The 14,959-nt window shown below is 42.4% G+C and overlaps 1 protein-coding gene across 10 annotated transcripts in view; it reads left to right on the plus strand.

The window, feature by feature from the left end:
* Ldb2 (LIM domain binding 2) overlaps positions 1-14,959 on the plus strand; it is a 325,686-nt gene that overhangs the window by 126,503 nt on the left and 184,224 nt on the right. For all 10 annotated transcript variants that reach the window (XM_060365363.1, XM_060365361.1, XM_060365364.1 and 7 more), the window contains exon 2: positions 9,547-9,649. In XM_060365363.1, coding sequence (XP_060221346.1) covers positions 9,547-9,649 — 103 coding nt within the window. The remainder of the gene's footprint in view (positions 1-9,546; positions 9,650-14,959) is intronic.

Consider the following 14,959-nt stretch of genomic DNA (forward strand, 5'->3'; position numbering starts at 1 on the left):
TTGTTCTGGTTTTGTTTAGGCAGCTGTATGGTTGAGGCATCACAGGGTAAAAGTTTCTCGTTATTCCTAGGATACACAGTCTCACAGCATATTTTCTGGTACTCTGGCTATTGCAATTCTTCTGCCTCATCTTCCTTGATGTTTCCTGAGTCCTAGGTGCAGGAGCTGTGTTGTAGATGAATCCGCTGGGGCTGGACAGTCCGAAATCACTTGTTCTCTGTGTTTTGGCCAGTTGTAGTTTCTTGTAGTGATCTCCATCTGTTGCACAGAAAAGTTTTTTTGAGGGGAGAGAGCCACACTTATCTGTGAGTGTAGTGATAAATATTTTAAATGCAGTTAGGTATTGTAGAGTGACAGTAATAAGTTCTCCTCTAAGATCCGTGACTTCACTAGCCTCCGATAATCAGCCACGTTCAGTACAAGGCATGGTTTCCTTCCTGTGGAGTGTGCCAACTTGCTCCAATTAGAGAGCTGTTGGTTATCAATAAGAGATGAGTGCCACTATTGCTTTCTTAGGGTTATCGTACCATGCTGGTTGCCACTGCGGTTCATAGGCATCATAGCTGGGTAGGCTATTGGTTGAATTCTTCCTTTGGAAATTTACATAACATTTTTCAGTACTATGAAGACTAGTCCTCAGAGAGGAGATTTTCAGGTCAGATCTAGCTTAGCTCCTCTGGAGCTTTTGTCTGATGTGCATGTTGTCTTCGGAAATGGGGACTTACCTCAGCCTCTGAGAGGTCATGAATACCAACAACAGTATGTACTGTTTTGAGAGACTCTTGTGCTCTCTTTACCAACAACTCAAAATGGGTTTCTCATGCCTGAGATTGAGTTTTTTGTTTGTTTGTTTGTTGTTGTTGTTTTTTTTTTCTATATGGCTCTTGGGGGTTGGGACCATTTCTAAATATTTACTTGCATGGAGTTGGAAAGCAGCAACTATTTTCTCTACGGAAAGCCTTGAAGTTTGAGTGAAATTCCAAAATGTTCTATTGACATGGACAGTTCACTGTCACGGCCACATGCAGTTTTAAGATGTCTGTTAAGCTGATAGCAAACATTCACTATCAAATAAAATTCAGGTTAGCTGAGAATAAATGAATCAGAGTTGATAATTTCAGAAGGAAAAAAAACATGGAAGATTGTCTTTCCCTTAAAATATCATAAAGATAAATACAACAGAAATAAATACAGAGACAGAGATGGGGGAGAGAGAGAGAGGCAGAAAGAGAGAGGACGAACTAGGAAAAGAAGAAGGGCTTTAAAATTCTTGCTTGTGTCTATTACGTACTTCCGCTGTTAAGAGCTAGAAAGAGAATGTGGCCCAACCTCTGTACTTTTGTTTCTGTGTTTTCACAAACTCTGTAGGGGTTATGGAGAGTCTCACTTTGGGTTCTCTGTCTGAGGTGAAAAAGCTCCCCATATTCAACACATGTGATAATGATTGCATGTTTTAACAACTGAGGTTATTTTGCCAGTTATCTGAATAAAGGTATGTTACAATATAGTGGTAATGAGTGTCCACACTCTCCACATTTGAGTCCTTTCTTTGAACTGGATAGCTGTGTAACTGTCCACAAATGCTGAACGCCTGAGTCCTGGTTCCCTCATGTGTGGAATGGGCTCAGTAAGGAGACTCATTGGAAGGTTCTGCTCTCAGGTGCTGAGAAGCGGTGATGTGGAAGAGTCCAGAACAGTGGCTGGCATGGAGTTCCGCTTTGCCCACTGTTGTTGCCGTGTTCTGAAGAAACCTGGCTTGTTTTAAAGCTTCCAAGCTGGGAGAAAAGGTAGCTAGGGATTAAGATAGCAGAAAGTTTAGCCAGCATGGTCGCTTTCACCTATAACCCCAATAGCTGAGGAGCAGGATGCAGGAGGATTGCTATGAGCTTGAGGCCAGCTTGAGGTATACATAAGAAACCTCAGCCCTACAGTGGGTAACTCTGTCTCATCCCCCAAAATATAAAAACTTGCAGTCCAGGAAAACACATTGCAAGTATTTCCTGAAGGTCATAAGAGAGAGAAGGCAGTTTCCCGGGGAGGTGGGCTGGGAAGGGGGGATTTTCTGTCTCCTATCTCAGTGTAATGACAGGATCAACAAAAACATTTAGAAAGGCAAGTGTGACCTCTCTCATTGTGTCTTCAGTTTGTCTTAGGAGGTTAGCTGACCTGTGTAAATGGGAGTGAGTGAGATGAAGGTAAGATACAAATAAGCATAGTGCCGCCAGTGTGTGTGCCCAAGACAGGGTGTCAGGAGACATTCTTACTGCCTAGAACAGAAGGTACTGAAGCCAGTCAACAGCCTGCCCGCCTCCCTGCTTGCAGACCCCTTCACAACACTCTCCACTTTGACCTGTTTTACTTTAATTAAACCACACACACATTTTTAAGGAGTAGATGCTCTAAGTGTGGCTCATTCTTTCGAGGGGATATATGTGTACCACGTGATGAGTGGTTGCCATGGTAATTTCTCATTATTGTTGAATTGAAAAATAATTACTCTGGCAAAAAATCCCCCGTAACCTGTCAGTGCTTAAGTTAAAGATGCCGGGGGGCATCCCCAGCACCACGGTCGTGTTTTTGGTGGTGGAGAGGGACAGAGTGGGGACGGGAGAGAAACTGGGATGGGAGCAAATGCCTCTGTGGATTTTTAAAAAATATAATTAACGAATTATTTTTTTCTCCTATTTGGCATGAGCATGTCTCTCATCCTGGTGTATGACTTGGCTGTCAGTGAGACTTGGGCTCACCTGTGAATGGGACAAAAGGAATAAGAATTTTAATTGCTGAAATGCATAGGGGGGATTATTTAGGATAGAGGAGCTTCGATGGTATTTTTACCTAATTAAAATATATGAGGATTGTCAACAATGGTGCCCTTGCCAGTCTTCAGTCCTAGTTAATTTTCTGTTTATTTACCTGGAAGTTGTCGTATGCTGTTGTAGCTTTCTAGTGTTGGGGAAGGAAACCAGTTTTTACCTGTAAATACCCACTGACCACTAACCAGGGAGTTCAGATACAAAAACAGCAGCATGAATGGGAGGTGCCTGTTGGCTGAGAAAAGGCAGGTCCCCACAGAGAAGCACTGTGTGTGTGTGTGTGTGTGTGTGTGTGTGTGTGCGTGCGTGTGTGTGTGCGCGCGTGCATATGTGTGACAGATACACAGGTAGATCTGCAGGTGAATTGGGGTGCTGGAAACTCAAGACTTCTTTTTTTCTGGGCCACTACACAGGACCACAGTGAACTTGGGCTTTCTTTCTTATGACAGTGTCAAGGGTCCCATCTTTTGGGTAACAAAGCCCCTTACATTCGCTTCTCCTTTGGGTCAAGGGAAGGCACTTTTTCTTACCTCATCACTTGTGGTAGTTCTGCTCCATTGTTGCTTCCTCTTGGACGCATAGGGGTTGAGGCGTCTCCTCCTGGCAGAGCTACGCTCTGCTTTGTAATTATGTTGCTCTCCCTATTGATCCCACTTGGAAACACATCGCTTAGAGATTCTCTTTGTTTCATCTCTACCTGTGCATCCATCCATCACACTAGAAGTCTTTAATAAGGAAGTCCAAGGTCTCCCTAATCAAAGAACCAAAGAAAAGCCCAGCATATTCCCTAAGCACAGGTCATTTCAGATCTCTGTCCCTCAGAAATTCCTACACTTACAGGAAAGGTCCTACCAAGGTTCTCACTGCAACACTGACGGCTGTGATGGCAAGATGTATGAAATTGTTAGTGGAGAATGTTTAAATAAAATCAATACATTTTGTAAGAAAAAAAGAGCCCCTGTCTGTAAAGCAGATGGATCTGTAAACAGAGAGTTGAGGACTGGGCATGGATCACAGTGATGAGAACTTGACTAAAACATGCACAAAACCTCAGGGATGATCCCCAACAGAGCAAAAACTTAATAAACAAGCACTCCTTAAAGTTATGGGCACAACAAGATGGCTCAGCAGGCAAAAGCCATAATGGCAAGTCTGATGACCCATGTGGTAGAAAGGAGAAAACTGACCCCAGAATGTTGTTCTATGATATCCACACATATGATAGGGCAGTTGTGAGCCCTTTCCCCCCACACAGAATAAATAAATAAATAAATAAATAAATAAATAAATAAATTTAGTAATAAGTTAAAAATAGTAATAAAATAAAGTAGTAATAAAAATAAAACAAATTTGTGTTTAAAGAAGAGAATAGTAATATATTTTAGCACTTAGAACACTGGAAACATTGGAATTGCATATAATGTAATAATTAAGTATGCATTTAAATAAGAGTTGGGATAGCTCTAATTCATATGATTTTCAGGAGATCATTGCTACCAGAAGAAAGGGAAAAACACAGTGTATGATATAAAGACCATGGGCATTTACATTTATTTATTATTTCAATTGATTAAAAAGGAATCCAACTCGTCATTGAGTATTTCTCAGTGCTGGATAATTGGCCTTAGATCTTTGTCATCCTTCATTCTGCTCTCTAGTCTTCAAAGTAAGTAAAGCCTGGCTCATCTGAATATGGTCAATAGCATGTTCATGTGTTGCAAGGAACCATCCCTGAAAGTTGGCTCCAGATTTGCAGTGTGCGTGAGAGACAAGTTTTGAAGCTTCTGCCTCAATGCAAACATTGAACCTGCATGCCTGTGACCGTAAGTGGTATGAGAGAGAGAGAGAGAGGTTGCAGCTTTGATAGAAACACTGCCTACATCCCCTATTTCCTCACTCAAATCCCCAGACTCCTACAGTACTTCCGGAATACCCTCATTAGCTGTGGTAGGATCTCTCCTGTTCATCCCAGGTTCTTGCTAACCTCTTGGTTGCTCCTTTCTAGGAAGGGATCTGGCTAGAGATAGAAAGGCAACAGTGCCCAGTGCAACAGTCAAGACTGTATAAGCATGTTACAAGGCTGTGAGTCAAGAGTAGTTTCCTGTGCACTTCAGTGGGGTCTAAATTGACAAGCTTCCCTAGCCCAGGGGCTGTCAGAAGTGGAGAACAAGATTTGGTGTTTGCCAAATTTCCCAGGCCATGAGAATAACACCATAGCACAGGACTACTGATATAGCTGGTTTCTACCAGTCTGTATTCTAGATGTTCTGCAAAGGGTTCTGATTTAGTTCAGCAGGGCTCACCATGGCTGGAACGGGGGCATTTTTAGGAAGGCCCAGCAGCCTCTTCTGTACGTCGATTTAATCTACAAGATTGTCACCCACCCCAGGAACTGTAGCAGGCAGTGAAAAGGGAGGTTGGCACCAGAAAGAAAAATGTGTGAATGGGGCTCCCCAAACCGTAAAAGGCTGGAGGAGGAGGCTTCTTCATGAGAAGCATCCTTGAACTCGTGCCAGCTTAGTGCTAGCTCCAACTCCTGTGATCCATTTCAAGGTGGGAAAAAAAATCACTATCTCAGCAGAATTTGGAGAGAAGAGAGCATGTAGATTTGGAACTAGAAACACTGTGTATAAACTTTCTCACCACGGTCTTGTTGTTTAGGTTTATTGAGTAGCTTAACATTTTTGGAATTTAGACTTTTTTTTTTCTTTACAAGTGATGTAAGTGTCAAATGAGATCATAAGGAATATCCAGAACAGAATTTATCAAACAGTCACTATATGCAGCTTTCTTCTCAGTCCTGAAAGACCACCAGGGTTAGTATTCCCTTACCAAAGCAACAAACATGCACAGGATTGGCGTGGTGGATTGGCAAAGGTCATTAAGCCGTTAAGAGACAGAGTTTATATAGTCAAGTTAGAGGGACACAGAGGTTAAGAACATAAATTCCCATAAGGCTGTGAGTTCCACTCGTTGGAGGCAATTAGGGCAGTTATGAATATAAGGTGGTTTATTGCATGTGAAACACTTAGAAATACTCGGTTATGGGTCCCGTTCTTAGCCCAGGGCTCTTGGTGTGTGGGCTTTACACAGACAGCATCCTTTATGCACTACCAAGACAGGATTGTGCTATGCTTAATATCAATTTTTTTTTACTTTTATTTTGCCTTTTTTTCAAGCTCCTTTTCTTCCTTATACAAATATTTGTACCCCTATAACTAAAAATTAATCTTAAAGCTTTGATCGTTTGTGTTTTTCTAACTTAAAATATAACAGAGGTGTTTGCATTTAACAATTATTATTGTTATTATTAGTAGTACATGTGTGCACACACATGTGTGGTGCTTGTATAAAAACAATAGTGTTCATGCTCCAACACACATGTAGAAGTCAAAGGACTACTCCCAGGAATCGCCTCTCTCCTTCCTCTCTGGGTTCCAGGAGTGAATGTAAGTTGTTAGGCTTGCCTGGAGAGCGCCTTTATCCACTAGACCATCTTGCTGGCTGAAAACATAGCAGGAAGCTTTTATGACTGTTGAAAATCAGCCAAAGGACAAAGACTCAACAAACAGTGAAGCTCTTTGGGCAGCTTTGTCCAGTGAGTTTTCCAAGTTGGGTTATAATAAGGTATGGGTACAATTAGAAGGTGTTTGTTTGTCAAAAAGTCAATATTTTATAGGCTTGTCAGTATTAAGTCAAATACCTCATCCCTATTTGTGGGGTGTTCTTTAAAGACGTGTAACAACATCAACTGTTCCTGAGTGCTGCGGCTGATGTGCCATACTTGTCGCACACCTGTTCTTCTGAAGTTAGTTTGAATCAAGTGACATCTCTCCTTGGGTCATATGCCTCTTGCAACTTGTGCTCACACTCATGGAAGCTTTTCTGAGAATATGTAAGGCTATCCAGAGATGGTTCTCAACCTTAATTTAGCCTAGTCCTACCCTTAACTACCACCTACCCTTAACTACCAACAATCTCACAGCAGTCCTAGTATCTCCTTCATTTTTGTTTGCAGCTGCTGTCTCACAGACCAAGAGTCAGCTGCAGGGAAATGGATGTGGAGATGTGATCCAGTCCACAGACCTCCAACTATGAATCAAGACAAAAACAAAGCTTTCTAGTTTCCACTCAAGTCTTTAACTAGATGCTAGGGCCTGGTGTCTGGGCTACAAATGGGTGAAACATGAAAAGCAGTTTGACGCATTCAAAATTACTCGGTAGAATTCATTTTTAATGGAGTTCTTTTGAACATGGAATGGGTCCTAGGAATGATGTAGAGGTGGTGGACAGAGGAAAAGAAATGGCATTTTTCTTGATCTACATGGAATTCTACATCTGTGGGAACTTTCCAGCCTCTAACCTAGTTCATTCACACAGCTACTCTGCCAGGTAGACATTATTTCAACAACTTTTCTGGTTGTAGTTATTTACAATAAGAATTAAGTCAGTTAAACCATACAAGTTTTAAAAGGTAGGAAGAACAGCCTTGTCCACAGAAGGAAATTCCAACAGTGACATAGTACCTAACAAACCTGGGCATGAATCCTGGCAACAAGTCTACACTACAAAGGAGAGAGCAGGAGGAAGAATGGGGTGGATGTTTCCACTATCCTTCCCTTCTTCCTAATTCCGAATCCCCCTCTCTAGCTAAGACTGGTAGGAAAATGTGGCAGATAGCTGCAGGAGTACAGAGGCAGAGAAAAGCCTGAGACATCCTGTGTTCCGCTTCTAAGTCTTATCCCCACCATCTGTTGACTGAGCATACCTGGTAAGTTAAATTTCCCACTGAAAGTTTAGCTTTCACAGTTGCAAGGCCTAGAAAATAATCTGAATAACTACATTTGTTCATGGAATAACTTCTATTGAGAATACCATGGGCTTGACATCATTCTGTGGCTAGAGGATGCTGGAGGGAAAGAAAACCTTTGATCCCAGGAAGCTAATCTTTATACTGAAGAAGTACGCAAAATAAAAAGAAAAATAATAGATTTGTGGATTAGATAGGAAAACACAGAAAAAGCAGTCAGAAAAGCATTTGTCGTGCATTGAATATCACTAAGGGGTGGCTTCTTTTTTCCTTTCATCAACTTAAAGTCAGACAATCCAGTGAGTTTACATTACAAATGGAGTTTATTTTCCAAAGTGATTTCTCTACTTCCAAACTCATGAACTTCTAAATGTTCTAGAAACTTCCACAAAATAGAGCTTGCGTGGTGGTAAGGGGGATCACAGAAATGATCAAGGCTGTCTTTACATTGCTCGTTTCGTGGTCTGCTAGTGGGCTTTGAGGGTACAACCCATTTCTTATTCAATGTGTGCTCTATGGTACCAAACATAGTAAATGATCAATAAAATATTTTTAGAAAGGAGAGCACGGCGGTAGTTTGGATGAGGGTCTGTGCACGGTCGTGGGGTGGTTTTGTATTTACTGCTGTGTTTTTTAAGGAAAAGCATTGGCTGTAATGTGGTTATTGGGTGAAATCCAGAGGAAGGAGACAGAAACATTCATTTGTCTGAGCTTCTTCCTTTCTGCGGGAGAGGGCGACATCAATCTTCTCAGGAGTCTTAATTGTTCTTGTAAGGAATGGAGGCTCATTCCTAAGGCCTTCCAGTGACAGCAACTTAATGTTGTCATAAGCAGAACAGCTTAATGCTTGGTAGAGAGCTTGCAGTGTCTCCGCCAGGGCCCCAGCCTCGGGACGATGGAGAAGAGCAAAGTAAGCAGTGATTCCACTCTGCACTCTACCTCATCTGACAGGCAGCTGAGAGCCGTCTTTCCTCCACTCTGGCACCAGAGCAGACCATCTCTGAGAAAGTCTTTGCTTAAGAATTTGGGGTTGAATTGAACCCTTGCCTCCTCCTTTAAGCTGGACACTGCATCAGTCTCTGCTTTGGGACCCCTCATCCCTCGGAGGACTAGGACCGTTTGAGTGACCTCCAGCTGCATTCTTCAACTATTTTTTTTAGAAGAACAAGGGAAACATTCAACACAAAACCACTGGGTGGAGGCCCTGCGTTCTCCTGAACTTTCCTATTTTTCACAGCTGTTTTAATGTCAAGCGAGTTATTGCCTTAAAAAGCAATCTTGAGAAAATTCACAGGCATGAAACAGTTGCTGCTACATAGGTGTGTGTGTGTGTGTGTGTTTATGTGTGTTTGTGTGTGTGTGTGTATGTGTGTGATACAATGGCCTTCTGTTGCAATGATATTATTGTATAAAACGTAAAACCATGGGCATCTCAATTCGATCAAATCACAAAACAACACCAAAACATTGTTATCCTACTTGTAATATTGTGTTTTCTACTGGCAAAAATGGACTCTTAAGACAGCAGACAGCAAATGAAAACAATTAAAGCCACAATCCTGAATGTATTCATATTAAACAAACACAAGCATAAAGACACAGCCATTGCATTACAGAGCAACATTTTAAAAATCTCTCCAAGCATGTCCTCAAAAATTAATTTTTAGTTGGTTGAGTTGGTTCATTGGTGTTAGTTTGTATAGTGAAGTTGACTTTGGGCCACATTTGAAGCAATTAATTTGAAAAGTGACTAGGCAGTACCTGCCTCCTCCCAGGATAGACTTATACACCAATGCTAAGGAGCCACAGTTTTGAGTTTGTTGTTTGTTTTATGAGTTACCTCCCCCATTTCTTTGCCTTCTTTGAGGTATTTGCTGCTTTTGCCTTTGACTGTTAAATAAATGACCTGTCTCTTTGCAGGACAGTGACAACCTCTGGTGGGATGCCTTTGCCACTGAATTTTTTGAAGATGATGCCACATTAACTCTTTCATTTTGTTTGGAAGATGGACCAAAGCGATACAGTAAGAAAGAAGTTTATTTTCTTAATATTCCTTCTCGTTTCTCTGACTATAAGAAAACCACAGGAGTCTGAGGAAAATATGCTGACAATCCTCTGTCACTGACAACACACTTGCTTCCCACCAAGGCACTGTCACTGAGTGGCAGCCCAAGTCATCACTGTGAGATTCCCTTCTGAGGCTTAGACTCTTTGGGTATTTGCTGATTTAGAGAGAGGAACAAATATGCACCAAGTTGCCCAATAAGGAGCAGGCAGCAGATGGATGAGGGTTTGGTATGTGTCCTGTCAGAGACCTCCTTTTGTCCCTGAGGGCTCATGCTTCTGCTTGTGAAGTTTCCTTGAAAAAAAAAAAAAATCCCACATCACAGTTTCTACCCCATCCTCTAATTCTGGCTTATCCATGATCTTGGGTATTTATTTGACGCGTGTTCTCTTTTCTCAAGCACAGGAGAAGCTGCAGCTGCTTTGAACGTGCAGTTCTGGATTAGTGTTGACAGAATTATAGTTCCTTGTCTTTCTGCCAAGTGATAACTCTGTAAAGATCCCAAAATTACAGCCAGTGGCACCTTGGTAACAGCTGATCTGTCCTGATTAGGTTCAGCTGACTTGTCAGGCATCAGATTTGCTGTTTGTACTATCAGACCAAGAGCTATAGGTACGTCAACACAAAAGCAATTAATGTCCACTTAGATCAGAAAGAGACATGCTTTCAGAATCAGCAGTGCTCATATGAAAGAACCTGTCAGAGGGGAAAACAGGCCCACGTCACAAACCTTGAAATAATGATGGAACTTACACAGCATGGAACAGTCTGCTCAGAGCACCTGCAATTGATAGGTGATAGGCTCATGATAAACACGGTTCAAAACACTGGTAGTGGCTGAATATGTTCAAAAGCCACCAGGGAATAATGTGTCTTTGTTTTTAATATAAGGGTGTTTTGGAGAATCTGGTACTATCTGGATCTATAGTATGACAAATTAACTTATCATGCTAACATATGCATATATTGACTTTGTGGGGTAGCAAAGGAGATAATCACCCATCATTGGTTTGTTACTCTGCTGCTAACTTGTTTTAGGGCATCTATTTAGGTTTTGGTGTTGTGGGCTATTTTGAACAAGGGGGACAGTATGCCAGACATTGATCTGTTGAAGTGTCTGGTGCCAGCAGCGGTATGCCTATTTCACAGGAGTTCAACCTCTTCATTGTGGGTGTCCCAAGCCACAGCAGGCCCCAGGGTAGCATTCAGCAACTCTTCCTTCCCCAGCTCCTAGTCAACGGTGACTAATTTCCACCCAAGCAGTCATAGCCCCCTGAGCTGTCTTATTTATTCATTTAGTCATTTGTTTATTTTCTGAAGCAGAGTATAGATAACTCAGAGTTACCATTATTTTATGTTCCTGCACTTTGCCAGTTGGAGAATCTATAAGGGTCTGCTTGGAGAACTAGAAGTAACTGGAATTACAGTTTTAAAGCCTGTGCCAACAAGACAGATTCTTTCTCTTCCCTCTGTCAACTCAATACCCAGACATCTCCCGGGGCAAGGCAGGATCTGTGCTAGTGAGAAGTCGTATGTCCATGCACAGGAGGAGATGCTTGACTGTGAACCATCATTGCCCAGGTTTCTTTGTTTCTCCGAGCCAAAATATTTTCCGAGTAGAGAAGAGAAACAAAGATGATTGATAAGCTGGAGCCGAGTCTCAGCAGCAGCTTCGCTGACAGCCCGGTGATGTGAGCACCTGGCTGATGTTTGGACGAGTGACAGCTGATTGACAGCCCAGGACTGGGATACAGGGAAGGCGAAACTTGCCTAGAACATCTGACATGCTGCTTATGTGATACTCCCTAACCCACTCTGGAAGACAGGCATAGTGTGCCAGGCTAGGAAGATGTCTGGCTGTCCCTGCGCTCAGAGCTGAGGTTTTTCCTCAGTGACTGCCAGGGAGCAGAATTCTTTGTATTTCTCATAGGAAAACAAAACTTACCTCTTAGGTTATTTATTTGTAGGAAAATGCCCCCAATTATCCATGCTAAGCAGTAAGAAATATCCTGAGGTAATTTACAGCTTTTACTAGAACACCCTTTCTCCTCATCCTCATCTGTGTCTTTAGAGGATCCTTGCAGTTATAAACCATCCTATCTCTGAGCTCTCCTAATCCTGCAGTACGTATGTGTGCGTGTTTTTCTTGTCTGTTACTCTTTATTATAATGTTGGCTCCAGGAGGGTGGAAGTTTTGCCAAGTGCTGAATTCTCAGGCTGATGCAAGAATGCATCAGTGCAATCGGTGTTCAGTAATATTTTGAGTGAGTGAACAAGTGAATATTTAGGGAAATGTCAGGCTCATCAAGTAGAATCGGTGGCAAAAACAAGCCTTAACTCTTTGGACTTATCAACACTCGGTGAATTTGAACCATAGTCGGTGCTCTGATGCCCTTTTCAAATATTCTAGGGTATATTGGGTTCTACTCTAGTGGGAAAAAAAACAAAACAAAACAGCAGTATAATAATTCTGTGAGTGATTGCACTCTGGATGACACAGTGGTCCCTTCTTCCATAAAGCTGTCTATCCAGACCCTGCTGCTCTGCCTTCCCAAACTTACTCTATCTGGTGGGTTGGGCTACAAGTGGGATGTGCCTGGGCATACATGGTGTCTATGGAAATCTTAGACATCTCCCTAGGAGAGCGGTAGCTCTTACTGTGGGAGGTGCAGAGTGGACAAGTGTAGAAATTGGGGTAGATGAGCCTTGTGTGCTGCTGCAATCCTTTCAGGGAAAGTAGAGATTTGCGGTTCCAGGGATGTGGATCTCCCTTAGTTAGGCAGATTCTCCAGGGCAGAACAGAATATAAGAGGTGCTTCTCTCTTAGAGCCAAAAGGGATGTGAGTCTGAGTCTCTTGTTTTGTTGTGTCTTGTGCCATCATCTCACATAGCCAAGGCTGGCTTTGTACTCCCTGGGAAGTCATGGATGACTGCAACCATCTCGTGGTTGCTGGGGTTACAGGTCTGTTGCTACCATATCTACTTTAGGCGGTGCTGAAGATCAAACCCGAGACCTCAGACACTTTACCAACGCGGCTCCATCCTAACACCATGAATCTTTTTGATTCTGTAAAAAGAGATATATGGAAGGCCAGTTTGGTGGGGGTTGGGTATGGGGTGTCACCAGTCCTTGGGTCTGTTACTTACAAAGTCAATTGGCCAGTGTACTGTCTTCTCTCTCTGTATCTCTCTCTCTCTCTCTCTCTCTCTCTCTCTCTCTCTCTCTCTCTCTCTCTCTCTCTCTCACACACACACACACACATACACACACACACACACACCCTGTCCCTATATTGCCCCATAATTAAGGGGCGATATGCCTGTTTTTGGTGACAGATAGAAAGGTCACAAATAATCACAGATGCTTTTATTCATGACAGAGTACCCAGGAAGTCAGTGATACATATCCTTAAGCCCTCTTCATGCCTGCTTTGTGAGTGTAATCCAGTGTGATGGGTTCTTAGTGCCTTCCCTGTCTAGTACTGAGAGGACACTCCCAAGTTAGGCTGAATACACACTGCTCCAAGAATCTTGCTTTTCTTTGCTTTTCTTAGACAAATAGCAGATCTGTGCTGTCTGCTCTGTCTTCTCATGACTGTCACAATCATCTGAGTGACATGGTGCTTGGAGCCTTCTTAGCAGACCTAGCCAGCACCAGCCACATTCTTAGGAGATATGTATCTGTCTCACAATTCATTCAAGAAACATTTTCTTGGGAGTGGTGCTAGTGAAAGATCCATGGGAGCATGTAGTGTACATAATAGAAACTGTGTTCCTCATGGGAAGACTGGCCGAAATACTACCATCCCGGGTTGTGCAAAATGAGGAAGTACAATCAAAGAACCTAGGACTGCTTATAGCACGCACACCAGCGTCTGTTATGGATGAAAAGGAACAGCTTTGGCTTCACTGTGCCTTTTGAGCATTCCAAAAGGTGGCCTGCTGGAAGGGACTTACCAAGCTCAATGTCCAGAGCTTGATGCTGAACCTCACTGGACAGGTGGGGGCCTACAATGCCTCTCTGCTTTACACTTACAGCCAAAATGCAGCCACAGCAAGATCCCGATTCTTTCTGCTGTCAATCGCCTAGTAAAGCCACGCCCACTTTCAGTGTTTATAGTCTGAGCCAGAAGAGGAAAGCTGGAAGAAGGCTGCTTTAACATAAGCACAGCTCTGTTTTGGAGGCAGCGATTCCTGAGCATTTCATCAACTTGGTTGCATTTTTGGGAGGCATGAAATAAATAGGAAACATCATCTTGTTGCCCTTCCTCATAGGAAAGGGCACTTTTGGGCTGATCCCTAAACTCAACACGAGCTGCATAGTTTGGAATAACTCAATTTGGAAGTATCAGTATCCTCCACCAAAACATGCAAGTTTAGTGAGATGCTCCATCAAAGGTTCTTTGCAGCACTTCAAGTACAAGGATTCTTGTACTGCAACCACAATAAACATACATTGGGTGAAATGAGCCAATAGTAGCAAGGAGAGATATCAAGATTACTTGGATTGCTACTTTGATACCTGAGGAGAACATGTCTGAATACATAACACTTAAAAGCACACATTGCAAGATGAGCCTGAAGAACTTAGTCAATATTGCAAAGTCACCGGAGTTGTCAAAAGAAAAACAGACATGAGGGAGAAAATGTAAAAGAGAAGTGGGGTGAGTGGCAATTGCTCCACAGAGAGACCCATTTGCAATGCTTTCATATTTCCGTCTCCCTCTCCCATCTCCTCCCTCCCCCTCCCTGCGTTTTCCCTCTCCCTTGCTTTCTCTCTCATAGGATATTATATGATTAAAAGTATATTTCTGGGAAAATTATTCCTTGATAATATGCGCACGGCATTTGGATACCACATTTAATAATTACTGTGGCTACGATGGGGCCATGTTTTAAAATTTTGTGAAAAAATCAGGCACCATGGCACACTGGGTAAGAGCAATTCAAGGCTAGAATCTACATATATATTTTTATGAATAGTGTTTCCACAGTGTCCTCCTGAAACCTACAAGAGTACAGTTTCATGTGGCCAATGACCACATGCCCTGAGTCACCTCAAAAGGCACATGACAGCTTGTCTAGAGGATTTGGTCCTCCATGAACTTATTTCATTTCCTGAAATATTATTTCATTTTCTTTCTCCAGCAAGGCATCAGTGTCATAGTCTCAATTCACATAAAACCATTTTGTAACTGCTTGAATGTATTTAACCTCAGATATTAATCATGTCCACAAATCATAGTATTATGAGATGCATATGTGGTT

The sequence above is a fragment of the Meriones unguiculatus genome, chromosome 12 (assembly GCF_030254825.1).
Source record: "Meriones unguiculatus strain TT.TT164.6M chromosome 12, Bangor_MerUng_6.1, whole genome shotgun sequence".
NCBI classification, from domain to species: domain Eukaryota; kingdom Metazoa; phylum Chordata; class Mammalia; order Rodentia; family Muridae; genus Meriones; species Meriones unguiculatus.